Source organism: Anomalospiza imberbis, chromosome 14 (genome assembly GCF_031753505.1).
Source record: "Anomalospiza imberbis isolate Cuckoo-Finch-1a 21T00152 chromosome 14, ASM3175350v1, whole genome shotgun sequence".
Classification (NCBI taxonomy): domain Eukaryota; kingdom Metazoa; phylum Chordata; class Aves; order Passeriformes; family Viduidae; genus Anomalospiza; species Anomalospiza imberbis.
The window spans coordinates 9079187-9098199 of NC_089694.1; the positions used below are offsets into that span (position 1 = coordinate 9079187).

At 43.4% G+C, this 19013-nt stretch overlaps 1 protein-coding gene and 1 long non-coding RNA gene across 2 annotated transcripts; one reads left to right on the forward strand and one right to left on the reverse strand.

Moving 5' to 3' along the window:
• Nucleotides 1–548: 548 nt before the first annotated feature.
• On the forward strand, nucleotides 549–17853 carry SLC25A43 (solute carrier family 25 member 43). Its single transcript, XM_068204809.1, has 5 exons — nucleotides 549–916; nucleotides 3399–3640; nucleotides 4624–4796; nucleotides 16306–16440; nucleotides 17492–17853. The coding sequence occupies exons 1-5, from the start codon at nucleotides 645–647 to the stop codon at nucleotides 17693–17695; spliced, it is 1026 nt and encodes a 341-aa protein (XP_068060910.1). The 5' UTR covers nucleotides 549–644; the 3' UTR covers nucleotides 17696–17853.
• On the reverse strand, nucleotides 4650–7597 carry LOC137482482 (uncharacterized). The gene is made up of 2 exons (XR_011004097.1): nucleotides 7368–7597; nucleotides 4650–5611 (listed from the first exon to the last, which is right to left on the reverse strand). It is a non-coding gene; the product is annotated as an uncharacterized lncRNA (long non-coding RNA).
• Nucleotides 17854–19013: the final 1160 nt, after the last annotated feature.

Here is a 19013-nt window from a genome sequence, read left to right on the forward strand (position 1 = left end):
GTGCTTCAGGAGCAGAACGCGGTGTTTTTGTGCAGTCGTGCCATTGCTGCATTCGCTCCTGTGGAAATGCATTTAATTGGAAAGAGAAAGATGTGCATTCGCTCTCCATGGAAATACGTTTAATTGTAAGGAGAAAGGAGAGTGTCCAGAGTGCAGCTGGGTCACTGTTGCGAGGGCGCTTTTTTCCAGCTGCACGAGTGGCAATAATGTACTAATCCAGGGATTCAGGGGCCGACAGGGCGAGGGGCGCCGCGCGGCTCACCCGCGGCCAGCGCCGCTCACCCGCGGCCAGCGCCGCTCACCCGCGGCCAGCGCCGCTCACCCGCGGCCAGCGCCGCTCACCCGCGGCCAGCGCCGCTCACCCGCGGCCAGCGCCGCTCACCCGCGGCCAGCGCCGCTCACCCGCGGCCAGCGCCGCTCACCCGCGGCCAGCGCCGCTCCGCTCCGCCCGCTCCGCTCCGCTCCGGCTTTTCCGTCCGCCTCCACGGCGCGCTCCCGGGGCGCGCGGAGCCCCGCGCCACAGCGCCCCCCGGCGGCGGAGGCGGGCGGCGCCGCCCCCGCTGTGGCCGGGCCGGGCCGGGCCGGGCCGCGCCGCTCGGTGCGCTCCGCTCCTCTCCGTTCCGCTCCGGCGGAACGGCGGGGCCATGGCCACCCTGCGCCGGGACGGCCGGGTCACCGCCCTGCAGCGCCTGGGCTGCGCCGGGCTGGCGGGCGCGCTGAGCCTCAGCCTGACGGCGCCGCTGGAGCTGCTGACGGTGCTGGCGCAGGTGGGCACCTGGCACTGCCGGCGGGGGCTGCGCGACGCCGGGCGCAGCCTGTGCCGCAGCGAGGGCCTGCGGGCCCTCTGGAAGGGGAACCTCACGGGCTGCCTGCGCCTCTGCCCCTACAGCGCCCTGCAGCTCGCCGCCTCCCGCCGGTAAGCGACCGGCCCGCGCGGGGCTCCGCGGGGCTCCGGGGGCTGCGCCCCCGCCCGGCCTTCGTGACAGCGGGGCAGCGGATGGAGCGTGCCGAGTTTAGTCCGAGGGCTCTGTCCCTGCCGGCTGGTCAGCTGCGTGTCTGCTCCCCACGACGCGGACCCTTGCTTGTAATTTCATTTGCCTAATTTGTTCAGCGCGTAGCGATTGTCAGGGCCTGGTGATATGCCAGCAATTGCTTATAAAATCATAGGTGTTCTTCACATGATGAAGGGTGGATAGTCTGTTAAAATTCTTTTGCTCAGGTTCATTTAGTAATTAAATTACAGTGCAACCTGCAGGTGTGACTGTCACATCTGTTCTTTGCAACCAGTTTCTTTAATTAATTTGTACACTCTCAAGTATTTCTGTTGTCTGTATCAAAGAAAATAACAAAATCACAAGTCAGATAGTTTTACCCTATCATGCAGGAGTTGTTAAGCAAATTTGATCGCTTTTGATGTTGATATGTGACATTGTTTGTTTAAAGACCTTGTTTTTGATAATACACAGCTTTTAAACTAAGGTAAGTGCTGGAAGGACTACAGCAGGATGAACATGGAGCAGTGCTGATGGAGCTCTGCCAACCATGCTGTTTCCTAGGATTCCCTTCTGCTGCAAGTATCTCTCAGCCTTTGTAGGGAGTGCCTGACTGCACACATCAGAATGTTTTGCCACTCTGAGGGCTGGGCTTCTTTTTTTTTTTCTTTTTTTTTTTTTTTTTATTGCAGTCAGCTGTTCATGGTAGCACATGACATTTCCACCCAGCTGGCTGCTGAGTTGTTCTGTTCTGGGCAGCAGCACAGCCCTGCTGGTGCTGCCAGCCTGCTGGGTTTGTCACTCATCTGTCCCAGTAAGTCATCTGCCCATGACTGCCTGCGCCCTTCAGGAGACCACAAATGAAGTGAACCTAAAACTGGGCAGCTTTTTTGTGCTGTAATAGACACAGTGGTCAAACAAAGAGTAACATAATGCGAGTGGGAAGGTACAAACTAATTTAAATGCAATTTAAAGTTCACAGAAAAGGCAGTGTGTTGCACCAACATACAGCAGTTGATTTTGAGCAAAATAATTGTTTGTTTAGCTTGGAACAGTGTATTCCTTTTGCAAGGCTAAAGTTTGTGTCTGGTTTGTACAGGGTGTTCTGAATTATGGGTGGAAGCAGGCTACCAGGAAATTAAATACAAGGTGTCTATGCTTGGTCCTTGATACACTCTTTGGGTGTTTTGAAAAGTCTTTTCTACTAGGAGAATGGTGTACATAAAGGCAAGAAACACAAAAAGAGAAATGTTATGGGGCAGCTTAGGTAAACAGTCCCAGGAGGAGCGGCACTGAGCACAGTCAGCACCCCAGGGACGGTGACTCCACGCTCCCTCAGCAATTACTCTGCACGGATTCTTGTCTTTCCATGGCAGTTTGAAATGTTATCAGGTAGTGCCTAGAGACACCCCTCCACCTTCCCCACGCATTTGTCCACGCGCAGGAAAATTAGGCTGTGTGGGTTTAGGGACTGCATAAGACAAACAGGTAAATAGGTTTATGCCCTTTTGCTTCTGCTTGACTGGGCTTTCTGCCCTGGGCACTCCCAGGGCTTGAGACAAGTAGATGCAGGGATTTGTCATGCAGTAGAAAATGCACATTCAAGTGAAAAAACATTGACTGAGCGAGCAGTGACTTGTAAATATTTGCAAATTATTTTGTTCCGCACATGGTTACACCATGCGGGTTAAATGTAGATGTGCTGTTTAGATGTTTTACTTAATGCTGCCAAAATAGAATAATACATTTCTTTACCTCCAGTTAAAACTCTGAAGTGTTTTTACTTGCTTCTTATGACCTCCAGGACATTACTCCCTGATGTAGCAGTTTCCTGTCATAGAAAAGTCCTTCAGTGCACCACAAATGTATGATTTGTGTGTAGCTTTTAAAACTGTGCTTCAATTTCAAATTTTCAAATTGAGACTTAAACTCCTGAGCATAATAGTGGCTGGACATAAGTATTCTCTGGAGGCGTGTCCCTGTGAACCTTCCTGTCCCAAGATAAGTAACAGAGGAAGGTTCAGTTGCTCTTAGAAGGCCTATGATGTCATTATCTATGTATTTCCTCTTACGTGATAACCTTAACTGGCAGGCTGGACCAGTGTCTTTAACTGATGATTGGATAATTTCTTGCAGATGTGTTTTGAATCATGGTAATTTTCATCCTTTATATGGAAATACAAAAGAAATATTTTCATCCTGTAGATGGATGCTTGTGTGGTGTTATGTATAATAAGACCTTGGATGAATCACATGCTAAAACTTCAATTCCTGCTGCTGAAGTGGCTTGTGGACAGAAGAACATTTGCATCAAGAATCATCTGCCTTAATTTTTCATTGGAAAAATTGTTGATGTGTTTTCTTCATAGTGTCATTAATAATACTTCTTTTATGTGTTTGCTTTAGACTTGTTGCCCTTTTCATGGATGAGCAGGGCCATATTTCCCACTGGAGAGCCATCATGGCAGGAAGCCTGGCTGGCATGGTTGCCACCATCGTGACGTACCCCACTGATGTGATTAAAACACGGCTCATTGTGCAGAACCGGCTGGAACCATCTTACCAAGGAATTCTTCATGCTTTCTACAAGATCTATCATCAAGAGGGGCTCCGTGCGCTCTACCACGGTGTTTCACCAGCAATATTAGGTAAAGGAATAGCGGGTGAAATCACCTCACTGGCTGGCTTTTGTTGCAGCTGTGTAGTGTGTTCACTTGCTCACTTGATTTCAAAAGCAAATAAGAATGTTTTCTTGTAGGAGATGTGGAGATTTTCAAAGCACTGCAGTACTGATAACCTTTGCTGCAGCTTTTTTACTTCAAATTAGGGTCAAGTGTGTAGCATTTTATGTATGGTTAATTGTTCAGCAAAATACTCTTTTCCTTCTTTTATAGACGATCTAATTGTGCTTGGATGCACAATTTTCACCATTAGACTCTTAAAACACATTTATACACACACACACAGAGTGCTTGTAATTCCTGTTTAGTGTGAGAATGTCTTCTGAGCTGTTCAGTGAAACCAGTGTGAGCTGTAGTGTATAGTAGGTGTGAAAAATGAAGATTAATTATATTCTCTCTTTACTTGAAATTATTTTTTAATTATCTATTTACTCTGCATAGCCTTTAAAAATGCCATTTAACTGAGTCCACTTTTTCGCAATATGACATGATATAAAATGTGTAACAGCAATAATAATAAATGTATAATCCCGCTATAAAACTGATGAGAGCATGAAACAAGCAAAAGAGGCCAGAAGTATCCCTCATCAGTCTGACTGAAGACATAGCTCTGTTTATCTGTGCAAATGCTAGCGTTGGGTTGGAGTGGGAAGGAGCTTGTCACAAGAGAGGACCTGGAGAATCACCTGACCTGTCATGGGACTATAGCAGTTAATAATTCTGACAACAATGAACATTCAAATAGGTCAGCATATCTAAATGGTACAACATGGGTGTTTGGTGGTAAACCAGGGACTAAAGAGTAAAGTTCTTCAAAATCTGGATTGGGTTTGTGGAATGCAAGGTGTAAATTGGCAGCAGCTCCTCCCGTCTTTCTAGTTATGTGATGGGCAGCTCTCCTCTCTTAGTGTACAGTGTGGTGATTCAATCCTGTCTGGTTTGCTTTCTAGGTGCTGTCCCATTTTCTGCAGGCTCATTCTTTGTTTACATCAGTCTGGACACAATCTGGCGAGAACCCATCGTTCATTTCACTCCTCTTCAGAACTTTGTAAATGGCTGTGTAGCAGCTGCTGTGGCACAGACACTTTCTTTCCCCTTTGAGACTGTCAAGAGGAAGATGCAGGTACAGAACATTCATGTTACCAGTACTTTGGTAGGTACTCGGTGCAAGAACTTGGGACAAGACTAGCCAGGTGATCATGGGTGCCACTTTATTTCCCTTACCAGTAGGCTACAGAGACTTTGGTTTTGGTTTTGTTGGGTTTTTTGCTCATTAGTGGGTTTTTATTTGTTGTTTTGTTTTTAAACTCTGGAAATCATTGCTATGAATGGGCTGTTATACCTTTAATTTGAGTTCAGGTACTATCATGGGATATGTTTATGCTCTCAGACTCCATCTCTGTAGCTTTATTTCTTTCCTTTTTCATAGGAATTCCATCAAATTCTCAAAATTCACAATTGGCAAACCTTCAGTGAAAGTTTGAAAGTTTGCCAGCTGAAGAAATTCAGTCCCCTTGGTGGTAGGCAGGATGAATGAGATCCATGTGATTTTTAGAGCTTATATGTCTGCCATTTATGCCTCACCACAAAACAAACTTGCTCAGTATTAAGCCTGAAGGATCATTGTCCTTGTTCTTATTTCTGACTCCTCTGGTTAACAAGTGACTTACCAGCTGCAGGTGCTGCTGTTTTCCTGGAGCATCAACAAAACGAGAGTTACTTCCTAATCTTTTCCCCAGAACTTTAACAATAATGATCTAAAAAAGACCCAAACCCCACAAAACAGACACTGTCCCGCAGCTTCCATCTCACTGACATAATTCACTTGCTGATGTTGACTTTTCATTAGAACTTCTTCAGTAGAGAGACAGTGAATAGCTTTCATCATATGGTCATTCTCTGGCAGGGGCATATGAATTTGGATTTTCAGCCTAGTTCCTGGGAATGCAGATTTATGGGAAGCTTTTATGATCTTATTAAAAAAACAGTCACTAATTGTGGCAGCCTTATATAGGTCCTTGCCCCCTTCATCAAGTGGTAGCCTGGTTGGCAAGTCACAAGGTAGCAAAAGATCAGGGAAACTGTGCATTTCCCTCTCCTGCTCCCCGAGTTCCCCTTCTCAGGGCTCGGATGCTGTGTCACAGAGCCTTCACTGCCCTCTCTCCATCTTGTAGCAGAGAACCTCAGCAGGAGGGGAAAGGGGCTTTTATCAGACCAACTCATGTAGCTGATGTGACCAGAAGTCAAGGTTTAAATTGAGTGCTTTCATCAGGTATCTTATAAAATATTTCAGACAAGAAAGATTATGAGCAGGAAAACTTGATCATTTTATCTAGCTGTACCAGTGGGTCTAAGAAAAGCAAATACTCCTTATAAGCCTTCTATTGCTTTATATCCTTAGGCTCACAGCAATACTGTTGCCCTGAAGAATAAAAGAAAATAAAGGCATTTACTGTGCTGTTTCCCTTTTAATATCTTCTGTCGATGAAACAGTTAGTTGAACACTCAGATTTTGTAATCAGTTGGGAAGTAGGTTTTGGCTGTAACTGGTGCGATGTTTTGTGTCGGGCTGTGTCGTGACAGGCACGCGTTCCATCTTCTGCCACTAGGCCGTGCTCTTCCACCGAGGGGAGCTTAATCATCTGCTCGGCACTTCCAGCAACACGGGAACTGGATTTATTGCCTAAATATGTACGACTTGGAGAGGCTAAAAATACTTTGCATGAAAACAAAAGGCTCATCAACAGAGAGGGTTTCTTCCTCATAAGTGCATTGCAACACCGAATAGGGATTCTCTGAGCTTAGAGAAACACCTCCTGTTCAGTGATTTATTCTGAAGGCATGGAAGAAGGCAAGGATATTTCAAAAGAGCAAGCTCCCTGGGTGTGAAATCCTGTAATTTGTTGGGTACTGGAAATTACTTAATTCATGTAGAATTGTCCAGAAAAGAGACCTGTTGAAAATTGCAACCCACTTTGATACCAAGAGCGCACTGGAACTCCTGCAAGGTTATCCAAGAAGTTTGGGTTTTCCAATTAGCACCAGGGTATGGCCCAGCTTTGCAGAGATCAGCTCTGCTTTGTGCTTGCTGGTCTGTGCAGTTTGTAGGGTGCTGGTCAGAAGAGAGAAATGCCTAGTACAGCACCAGGAAAAGTATCATGAAAAGGGATGGACCTAGAAAGGGGGAGAATAAAGAAAATGAAAAGAACTTCAAGACATTTCAGATTTCTGTAGAAAATGGGGGAGCAGATACTTCTGATCAGTTTTTCTCACACATCTTATTCTGAGCAGCCTCTGTTTAGTGATTTGGTTTTCTGGCCGAGAGAAAGAGGGGGTTACCAAAGCCTTCAGCTACCTCTGGGCCTGGTGTGTGCTCTGCAGTGCCCATGGAGAAGTGCTGGGCTGTTTTTGAAGCAGTGAATGCTGGGTTTATGCTCTATGAAGAGGAACCCAGCCCACTGTGGAAGTCAGTATGAAATTCCTTTTCCCTACCTTTTGTCCCACCAGCCTGACAGATGGAGGGAGTATGTTGCTAGAAGATTTTTCCAATGAAGCTGATGGTGATGGGGAGCCAGAGAGTTGTAAGACAATCTCAGGAGCTTCAAAAACTGAGAAAATAGGACAGAAGGTTGTCTGCATAGATTCTGGGATAGAGTACAAGCATGAGACCAGGACATCCCATTCAGATCTTTACCTGATGTGCTAGGCAGTCTTAGAAGGGTTACCTCCATTCAACTCATCTGGACAGTGCTTGAATTGTTTGCATAGACTAGGAAATGAATTCTGCTATGGGAGGAAGGATAAGATGCTAATTTTAATCTCCATTGTAATAATCTTGCTTCCTCCTTTCTTACTTTAAATATCTGAATCCTACACTTCTGACGTTGGCTGCTTCTGTCACTGTCAGCTGTGGAAGTGGGAGCTGTCAGTGAACAGTTCTTGAGGAAGAATTGTGTTTTGGTGATGCTTTAGGATGTCAGATTTACTCTGTAACCATGGCTTCTTCTACCTTTGCTGTTAGGATTAGCTTTATCGAGTTTATTTTTTTAAGATGCTTGAATGTTTTTCTTAAAAGGAATGTTAATTAATATGAGTGAATCTTACTGAATATTTGAGTCCTCTGTGTTGTGCTTGTCCTAATTTTATTCCTTTGTCTTCCTTTTTTCACTTTGCTCCTGATTGGCATGTTAGAGAATTCAGAGGTACTGTATGCATGTTTCAGCATGGAAATATGGCTTTTGTTGTGCATCTGTAGAAGGGGATTCATGAAAGAGAGGGTTATGCTCTATAGTAAGTGTTTTCCTGCCTTACTTTTATGATGTTTCAGTTTCTGAACAAAAACTTACTGATCTTTATATTATTCTGACTGTTATTCTTGGATTTCCTTCCTTACTTCACAATAGGTGAGGTTCTTTGTTAAATCCAGTTTCTAAGCCATATTCAAGTACTGTCCTTTTTACCTTGCAGACTTGCATACAAGAACACTTTTTTCTTTTTTCATTTTTTTTATTCTACCTTTTGCATGTAACTTTAACTTTGAATGAGTCTGGGTCTGAGGAAGCACCAGTAATGTTTCTACTTTCCCACGGTTTTTTTTTTTGGCCAATGATAACTTTCATAAATACCTATTGGACTGAGCTGTGGCATTTCAGTGAGGGAAGATGAATTTAAAGCTGTTACAGGCTGTACAGAAGATTATTATTAGAATGGCATCCATCCATCCATGTATGGAACTGAAAACATACTAACATGCAAATGGTCAATGCAAACCCAACAGCCAAGTTTGGCACCTCCCTCTGTGCTCAGAGTGTGCAGAGGTGGGCTCAGACACCCCAGAGTGGCACTTCTCAGCCTCCATCCCAGACTGACCTGAGACCTTGGTAATTTTTTAAGCAAAATGCACAAAGATGTCCTTAAAGCTTCATAGATACTCCACAGTTACTCCTCACCTGCTTGCATGAGCAAACTTTGCATTGTTTTCAGAAGCTCAGCCCTGTCTTTAATATCTTTGACTAAGACCTTTCTTAAACTCTCCTTCACTGGTAAATGCTACTCAGGTATAGCTTTGCCATCAAACCCATGTAATATAGAATAAATCATACTGTCAGTAAAGTGCAGGGTTCAGCACATTTTTGGTGTTGACTGCACTGCATCCTTAAGCTGTGAGGACATCTCTGTGGGGAAAGCATTGTTCAGTGCTGGTCTTTCAAAATGCAGGCTTTGACTTTGCTTCACTCCTGCAAACAAACAGGCTTACTGGTTTTGCTTGGTGTAGATTGTTGCCATGCATCACCCAAGAAGCGGCCTCTTTTCAAATTCAATCAGTTTGGCCTCAACTGCCTATAAATCTGCAATGTTATTTGGGATTTTTGATGGATTTTTTTGTTCTTTGGAACACAAGATGCTCTGCCAATGTGAAATCTATTGTAAGTTATGTAAATGTTATGTGTTAATAATGTGAAAAAAACTAAGCAGTCATTTCCTTTGTGAGGTACCCTGTTTAAAGTAAAACCTCTCTTTTAAAAGGAATACTGTTATTTAAGTATTTATTTTAAAATAGTCCCCTTGCATAGCAAAAGTCAGTCTAGCAAGAACCCAGTGGCAGGGTTAAAGAGTTTTCAAAAAGAATTATAAAGGTTCCTTCTCTCTGCTGAGATGATGAGCAGTGCTCCTGCTTTGCTTAAGCATGAGTGACTTGCAAAGAGTTCTGTCATTGGGACAGTCACTGGGCTGGCGTGCAGCCTCTGGAAGCTCACAAGCTGTAGTGTCACTGCTGGTGGTGAGATCTGTGTTCTTCTCAGCTGGGAATATGAAAGTTATTGGAGTCATGAGCTGGTTTAAAACTAAGAAATCCTTTTTGGATCACGTGGTTCACACCACTTCTCAAAAGTGTACATGCTGTGAGACTTTAAGCAGGAAGACCTTTTAATAGTGAACAGCAGGAAACAAAAGTTTTCAGAAATTGAGCCATTTGACTACACAAATTCCATAGTGTGGAAGCAAATAAGGAGCAATATTTCTACTTCTAATATGATTTCCTCAGTGAGGCTTATATGGTTGCTAGCTGTCTGTCCTAGTCCTTGCCCCAAATAACTTTTGATTCTGCTGTGCAGCTTCAAGTAAACTTGACAAGAGTGGAGATTTCAGAGACAGGAACTTCCATCAAGTGTTGTGAAAACAAGTGCACAGATAAGTGAAATATTTAGAGTCTCACCTCTAAGGGGAAGGTGCAGTGTTCTTACTTTTCTTACTTCTCTCTTTGATCTCACTCTCACCTTCTCCTTGTTGCTGGGATTTAGGCATCAGCCAGGTTCCCATGCCCTGGGTGAGACCAACCTGATTCCTCTGGTTATCAGCAAATAGATAATACGTGACAGATTCTGGTTGTGGTAAAATCCCTTCTTTCCTTCTCTTTTTTACTAGATCTGAATACTTTGAGCCACCTGCAGTTTTTATTGTTTCGTTGATGTTGCTAAAAAGATATTTTATACCACTTTCTTAAGCTATTGCAGAATGCCGCTCTGCTGCTTAGAGAAGTATTTGATCTGCTAAATGGTCAAGACAATGCCTGAAAAAAGCTACGGAGCATAACGTAGGCTTTGCCTTCTGTAACAGCCTAGATCAGCTTTTATGAATCTGAACAAATCTCAGAAGCATTTCTCTTCGATCCCCAGACTTCCATAGGAGAAAAGCGTGAGGACTGACTCTCTGTCAAGTTGGAACACTGAACAGTGTTAGTAGGAAAACTGGATAAGAGGAAGAAATTGTAGATCAAGAACTGGAAGCAGGACTGGGCTGCTTTAACTGTGAGGTCTGCCTTGACTCTAAACCTGTTCACCCCAGAAGCTGTGGTGTGATAATTATGTAATACTTTGAGGTAGATTAGCTTTGCGTTGCAACACAGTGGCCTGCTGAAGAAAAGCAGGAAAACACATTGCACCTGTTTGAAATGCAGGAAGTCTGAGGGATGGCAAGAATGCAATTCTCTCCAAATGATCTCCCCAGCCGCTAAAGTGGCCACCATGCCCCCAAAGTGAGATTTGGTAATGCCAGCTGATCATGTCTGCCACATCAGTGTGGTGTGAGTGAGAGCTCTTTAATCTGCTTTGGGACAGATCAGATGGGTTAACTCAGCCCACCTTTTTCAACTCCATAAGCTCACCCAGCAGACAGGCTGTGTTTGCTGCTGCTCACACACAGCTATTACAGACATAACTTTAATGCAATACTGTCTCTGGAGGTACAGCTAGTACTGTTACCCCCCAGTTATACAGGACAGCCTTGTATCCATTTGTCTGTGCTTAGAGTGATGTACCTGTGATGTGTGAGGTGACTAATTATGGAAAACACTCCATAAACAGCAGAAACTTGATCGACACTCTCTTGATGGCCACAACAACCCCTGCAGTGCTACAGGTGTTCAGGGGACAGAGTGGCTGGACAGTGCCCAGGCAGAAAGGGACCTGGGGGGACTGGTCGACTGAACATGAGCCAGCAGTGTGCCCAGGTGGCCAAGAAGGCCAGTGACATCCTGGCCTGGATCAGGAATAGTGTGGCCAGCAGGAGCAGGGAGGTCATCCTTCCCCTGTACTTAGCACTGGTGAGGCCACACCTTGAGTGCTGTGTCCAGTTCTGGGTCCCTCAGTTTAGGAAGTATATTGAGATGCTCAAACACATCCAGAGGTGGGCAACAAGGCTGGTGAGGGGCTTGGAACACAAGCCCTGTGAGGAACAGCTGAGGGAGCTGGGGTTGTTTAGCCTGGAATAAGGAGACTCAGGGGTGACCTTATCACTCTCTACAACTACCTGAAAGTTGTAGTCAGATGGGAGTTGGTCTCTTCTTGCAGGCAACAACTGACAGAACGAGAGGACACAGTCTTAAGATGAGTTAAACTTCCCCTATGCCACGGGAAATTTAGGTTAGAAAAAAATTGTTCACTGAAAGAGTGATTGGGCAGTGGAATCATCTGCCCAGGGAGATGGTGGAATCACCATCCCTGGACATTTTTAAAAAAAGACTGGATGTGGCACTTGGTTCCATGATTTAATTGATGAGGAGGTGTTAGATCATAGGTTGGACTTGATCTCAAAAGGTCTTATCCAACCTAGTTCGTTCTGTGATTCTGTGATTCTTTTATAGGAGATTTATTTTGATTTTGTGTAAATCCTTAACTCATCCACATAAGGCAAATGAAAGTATGACCTGTGAAAAGCCCCAGTCTTGTTAAAAATTAGTTTTCTCCTCAGTTCCTAGATAGGCAGCAGGAACTAGCATTGCCATCCACTGTGTGAAGTGTGGGACCAAGCCAGTCTGCCTAAGGTTTTGCACCATTAAGTAAATTGGTGTTTATGTGCATGAAAATGATGCACCCATTTGTAGGGCTTGAGCTGAACCACTGTGAGGCATTTGGAAGCCACCCAGAGCTGCCCATGCAAGGGGTCTGCACTGCCTTGAGGAAAAAGACTTCTGCATTAAAGACTTCTTCACATGGCAGGTGTTAAAGCACAGGAAGCTTAGGCTCAGCAGCAAAAGAGGGATTCTGCAACAAACTGTGAAGCCTCAGGGTACAACAGGCCTGGTGATATACATTTAAAGCAAAGAATCAAGCTTTTGACCAAGCATGAAGCTGTTTGGCTCACTTGGTGCCATTCTTCCCAGAGAGGCATGATTTGTTCCCAGTTCAGGTTACAGAGGAAGGGACAAGGTGTTCCTGGAGTGCAGGACGCTGGAGGTCAGCTGTGCTGTGCTGCTCTGAACTGACTTTATACTGATAGCTTGCCGTGGTTTACCTTTGGGTGGACTTTAACCAGGGGTCAGTCAGCATTATTAAACCACTGACAGGGAATGACTGTTGAGTAAGGCTGACCTTTAGGAGGAAGAATTTATTAAGCCCAAGAGGATGCCTTTTTCCCCAAAATATTAACACGTATTTACACTTCTTTTTTTTTTTTCATTGTAGTGGAATGAAACACTCTTTCAAGCATCCAGTGTTCACTTGAGTAAAATTTCTGTTGACTGGAGTGGTATTAACTTGAATGAAAACTGCAATCCTTGACCTTCAGTTTCTTTTGAACTACAGCTGCACTTGCCTGCTGCATGTGCCCTTATTAACCCAGACTGCAAAGATTTCTTTTTTTAGCTTCCAGATTAAGAGTGTGAACTCTTGAGCTGTGTGTAAATTATCTTCCTGTACTTTTTTTTTTTAAGTGATCAGAAATGTAGGACACCTGAATCTGTTGAAAATATGTAAATAACAAGCAGTTTCACTCTCTCCACCATCGGGGTGGCGTATCACTGATGACAGCTATTCACTGTTAGTTATCTTCCATACTCTGTGCAAGAGTAATGTGTACTCAAAAAATAAATAGTAAATATTTGTGCCAACAGACTTCATGAACAGGGAAACGGGGGGAAGTACATGAATTAAATACATTAATTCGTAGTCTCTGATACATGTGAATACAAGTAATTGCAAACCAAAATGTTCCAAAAAGCAAGTGAAAAGTTTTTATCTGCACAGGAGAGGGGCTGAGGGAGGTCATTGAAAAGGTCTGTGAGATCAGTTCCCAGACTGGGATTATGTTGTTGTGGCAGTCACCTCATAATGCAGACAATGGGAGACACAGTGTCTGAAGAGTCTTCAGGTAACAATTACCTATAGCAATTTATCTGCAGTCATGACACTGCACCCTTATTTAAATATTTTGTTCCTTTTAAAAGAATATTGCATGCAGGTAGTTGGGCTTTTTTTTGTACGTCTCTCTTGGGTTTTGAGTGTTGCAGTAGAACAGTTTTACCTCTGTGGATGTGTTGCAGTGACATAATCAACTTGGTGGGCTCTGGATATAAAAATACTGTGTTTGTGAGAGACCAAGTGGAGGCAGTTCTGCATTTGATGTGCTTTAATCATTTAGAGAGCCCACTGTCCATCAGAGGTAAAAAGAGAAGCAACTTAGCCCTGCTACTACTCTGAGTGACACCTTGGCTCTCTGTTATCAGCACGGGGAGCTTTATCCCCAGCCTCCTGCAGTTTGAGACAGCTGCAACTGGGAGGAAGGAAGTCTTCAAAAGAAACAGGTTTCCATGCAGCAGCCCATAGTGTCAAAAGCAAGGAATTCCAGCTGCTTTGAGGTGCATGAAATTCTCTGTCATAAACCTGACCTTTTGGGGATGAGATTAGCTGTTTGATTTGTATGTCACAGTAGGTTTCTGCAGAAGAGGTAGAAAAACCAGTTTGATCTCTTTTGTTCCTTCAGTTTTCTGGCTCTGGTGCCATAAGCTGGTTGTGAGGGTTGCAGTGTGGTGGACATGCTTAGAAGAAAAACCACCAAAACCCACAGCTACTCTTTTTCATGAACAACAGTGCCAAATGAACCACATTTACAGTATTATTCTTTTATTAATACATTTTAACTTCATTTAGCTATGTTAAAAAATATTGAAGTTTTAACTACACGCTGATACAGTTTTTAGTTTTCCTCTTGCAGTAAGTGATTCTGTGGACAATTGTTATTTATTGACTGTGTGTAGGATCCTAGAAACATACAGCTCCTGTAAAGCAGGAAGGCTGGCAACATATACATTACTTCACAGACTGAAATTTTAGAAACAGCTCTATCTATGGGGAATGGTACTATAAATAATTTCAGTAAAACTCTCAAGGTCAGTATCTATGGGCAGATTGGAAATCTAGAGGCTTGACTTACCTGTTCCTTTTAAACTGCCTTCTGGAGGTGTTTACTGTGTTACTGACATCTGCACTGTGCTTGTCACTTCTTTTGGTGTTGCAGGCAAGAGTACTGTAATCAAACCTTTGATCTGTGCCTTTGCAATGTGTACAGTAACAAAGGGGATTAAGTCAAACTCACGCAGTTAAATTCTGGCAGGCCATGCCCTGCCTACCACAAAGGGACTGAAAAAGGAAGGGAATCACATGTTAGTAGCATTCTTGTGTTCTTGAAACATTTTAGAAACCTGTCTTTCTTTACTGCTTGGCTGTTTATAACTTCATTTACAAAAAAAAAACCAAAACCTTGTGGAACCTGACTGACAGTCCAGAAAGCAGAACAGGGTTTTGAATCCAGTTCTCCTGTGACTGCTGTTGCATTTTTAGGGATACTTTAATAATTTACTTTTCTTCTAAGCATTACTGGTGCTAATATTACCATTCTTATGGAACTGGTTTCTGAAGTCTCATTTTGGGAACTCAGCATCTTCTGCAGTACAGACATGAAAGTCTTTGTACAGAAGTTTTTTACCTGTTACCTGCTATAAGAGGTATTTCAATCAGGCAGGAAAAAAAAAAAGAGAAAAAATTATGATCTGTGGTTTTTTAAACAAAGAAGACATGCCCTTAGCATGGGGGTTATCAGGGTTTTTTGTTCAGCCTTTAAATTTTAACAGTAGACTTGCCAGTAATTATTTGATTAGCAATTTCTCTTATATACACAGAGCGTGTGTTTTGATCTGTTTGCTTTTCCAGCATCTCAGTTGCCAAGTATTTGAAACGCTATAGCTAAGGCACTTAGAAAATCTTGTCACCACTTGTCAATTGATGAGGCTTGTCATAGGCTTAGCAGCTCTGAGAAGCTACAGGTTAGTCTGGACAAGGAGCGACAAATCGCTAGACTTTGTGGTGTTTCAGATCATGGCACCCATATTCATCCACCAATTAACTGTACAAGCCCCATTTTTATCAAACTTCTACCTTAGGATGATCCATTTACAAGTCATCAGTCTGTGTCCTGAGGCCCCTGACACTGAAGTATCACTTGCCATGTGTTTGAGTGAAACCCTGATTTGTCAATGCAAAATAAATCCATAGCTGCATGTGCACAGATGGATGAGGATGGGATTATTCAGGGTCAGGTTATCCTGTCTGTGCTAACGCAGTAGGAGATTAATGAAGAAGGATTTAGCTGTTAAAAATGACCAACTACACTTCTTCCATGTGAACAGACACTGTACTGCAGTTGGAAGTTCAGCTGCCAGCCAACAAGATTCTCCCCAGGTAACTTTAACTAGTCCCTATCAACTGAGCAAATTGATAGGGGAGCATGGGCACCAACTGCTCACCTGCAGCCCTTGGTGGGCCCAAACAGCCTGGTCTGAAATCTCCATCCTTCCGTTTCTCTGTGCTGCTGCTCCTCAGCCTGTAGCGCAGCTCATGCTTCTCACGGCAGTGCAGGCACAGCCTCAGCAGCCAGAGACAAGTCAGCTGGTTTGATCAGGGTTACAGGAAGGCAGTGTGGCTACAACCTTCCCTCTCATGGTGTTCCACTGCTGGGAGTGTGAAATACCTCTACCTGGACCTGAGCAGCTGGCATGGGGCTGATGGGATATGTGGCTCTGGTTCAGATGGTTTGTCCTCAGAAGGGTGGGATTTATTTCTAGTAGTGACATGGTACAAAAGGAGGCACAGTGTGAAATTACTGTTCACTTTTATACCTATCAAAGAGTGAGTTATTTCCCTTTTTAATTTATATTCTAATGCAAATTAGATACTTTTGGGAGGAATCCAGATATATCTGTTGAAACCTGGTGTTGACTGTTCCTTATATACAAGGATTGAGAAAATAATTACTTTGGTTTTCTGTGCCTGTTCTAAATTTCTCTGGGTGTCTCTTGACAGGCTCAGAGTCCTTGGCTTCCCCACTATGGAGGAGTTGATGTCCATTTTACTGGCATGGCTGACTGCTTCCGGCAAACTGTGAAGAACAAAGGTGTGCTTGGACTTTGGAGTGGACTCACACCCAGTCTGCTCAAGGTGAGGTTTTGCTTTCATCCCAGTCAAATACTATCCTGAAGGAATCAAGACAGTTTTGGGCAGTTGGGCATAGAAAGCTTATGACATACCTTTGTACTTAGTAGCTTATAGATGACAGAATCGGTGACAAAACAGGTTGTAAACCAGCCTTGGAACTTGGTTTGGTTGTATTTCTCCAAATGCAAGCTTGGTTTCTAGATGTCACCACTTGAAAGTTCATTTCAACATCTTTGAAGGGGGTGCTCCTAACACACAAGGTGTGGAATGGATGAGGGATTGCAAGCAATCCACTTAGGACAGCTAAACAAGTTCTCCTTCTGACCTGAGCTTCAGTAGTTTGACATGTTGTAGTGAGCTGTAAAAAAAGTGTGCTTGTATAAGCCACTTGCCCAGAAGTCCAAAGCAGTGCTTTCAGCCAGCTATTTAATGCATGTGTATCAGTTACTGCAGCCTTTGCTGAGTTGAAAGCATGAAATAAAGCATGGTAGTTTAAACAGAAGGCTTAATTTAATTTACATAAATAGGTTTTATAGTGCTGTGATGAGGATTACCTACATAGAGTACTGCAGGTCAGCTAATGAGTGCTAATTGAGTGACAGTAGGATTGATTGTGATGGCCTGCCTGTGACTGCCTTACCTTAGCTGATACAAAGCCAGTGGCCCTGGAACTGCTGGTTCTGCATGGGGCAAAAGAAGAAAATTGTGGAGTCACTCCAGTGTATATAGAATAAATTCCACATTTCCTGCCAGGATTTGCTGAGATTTGTTAGGATGTGCTTGGGTATCTGACAAGTTCTGGTGATCTATAGGGTAGCATAGATCTTCTTCCTCACAATATTGCTATAATTAGTTATGTAACAACAATAAACTCCTACTTTTAACACACTGCAGCTGCCAGCATAGCTTGAGATGAGACTGATTTTATATAAATGAGGACAAGGTCTATTATTAGATTAGATCTGAAGTCCTAGAAGTTCCCTTTTTAAAAAACATCTGAGCTACGGATGTTTCAAGTGAGTCTAATTTTTGTCTTATATTGCTTTTTTATCAGATTGTGCCATACTTCGGTGTTATGTTTAGCACCTTTGAATTCTGCAAGCGGGTTTGTCTCTACAGAAATGGTTATATTGAATCTCCTTTAAATTACAAGCTAACACCTGGCGTTGACCAGAGCTTACACCCACAAGAACTGAGAGAATTAAAGCTCCTCCGAAGGGAAAATTTTGAGCCAAGGAAATCAGCACTTGAAAACTGACATCAGAGTGTCCACTGCAGATATACAAATACCTTTCTTAAGGAACTTTGCAAGAAAGACGTGCTGAGCTACAGGTACTGACATTTCAGTGGACTGCATGGTTCTTGTAGTGAGACACCTGTGACAGGAAAGAATAAGTCTGTGTTGTATTTGCTGAATGGATATAAAGAATATGTCTGGCAAGCACATACTGAAGAGGAAAGATGCGACTAGTTTGAAAACTCTTTACTACTGGAACTTGAAATGGCATTATTTTAGGTGCTTTTTAAAACTGAATAGCCATTTGAGATTAAACCAGGTGCAGAAAGGCAAGAGAATAGAGATGAGAGTATAAATTCATCCGAAAACATTAAGAAAATGGATTTTCTTAAAGCAGTCTGAGATACTAAGTCAGCCAAAAATAATAAAACAGAACAAAATACATGCAACATGCAAGAATTTGTACTGAAATCTCCTGGTTTTTTAGTGATACTGTGTGGATGTGGCATTCTCCAGAGTCAGAATTAGTCTTAGTTCAGTCACACTCCCAAATCCACTCCTTAGTTTTTGAGATGTACTTGAGAATAATATTTTTGTCTGAATCTCCAGCATAAAGATGAATGTATGCTGCTGCAACTGTGCTTTTGCTAAGACAGAACTGTAATGTGGAAAATGGACTGTAATGCACTGGAATGACAATCTTGCAAACTTAAGTGCATACTCAAAAATATTCCTCCCTTTCTCATGCATTGTTACTGCATGCATGTGAATTACTTCATACTTTGAAAAATAATTTTCCTGAAGTCCTCTAACTGAAATATTTCCTGGAAAATGCAGTTCTTAAATGTGTTAGGTATTTCAGAGCCACAAACTCTATCATGTTGTTTAGGTACTTTTAAAGTTCTATTTTTTTATTAGACCACTTTTAGTTCCAGTGCACAGATCTAGGCCTACTCTGCTGCTCTGAACTTGCACAGGGAATAGCACCATGCACACCACCTGTGATTGATCCACTTGAACCCTGTGCTCCAGGGGCTGCAGACAGGTCCTGTAGGTGGGACAGGAACCTCTGCAAGAGCACCAGGTTACTGCCAGTGCCACTGCCACAGATGGGCCTCCTGGGAGCTTTTGGACAACAAAAGATCATCTCGTGTTATATCTGAGGAGCTCCAGTTCCTTTGTAGAAGTTCAACTATGGAACAGCCCCATCCCAGTGCCTTCTGATAGAAAACCCAAACCCTATGTCCATGTGGGAAGCTGGCTGGAATTCCCATACCCTGGCAGCATGGGAGTCACAGCAGCTCCCACGGGTGTGTGCACACTGGCTCCAGCCTGAGCT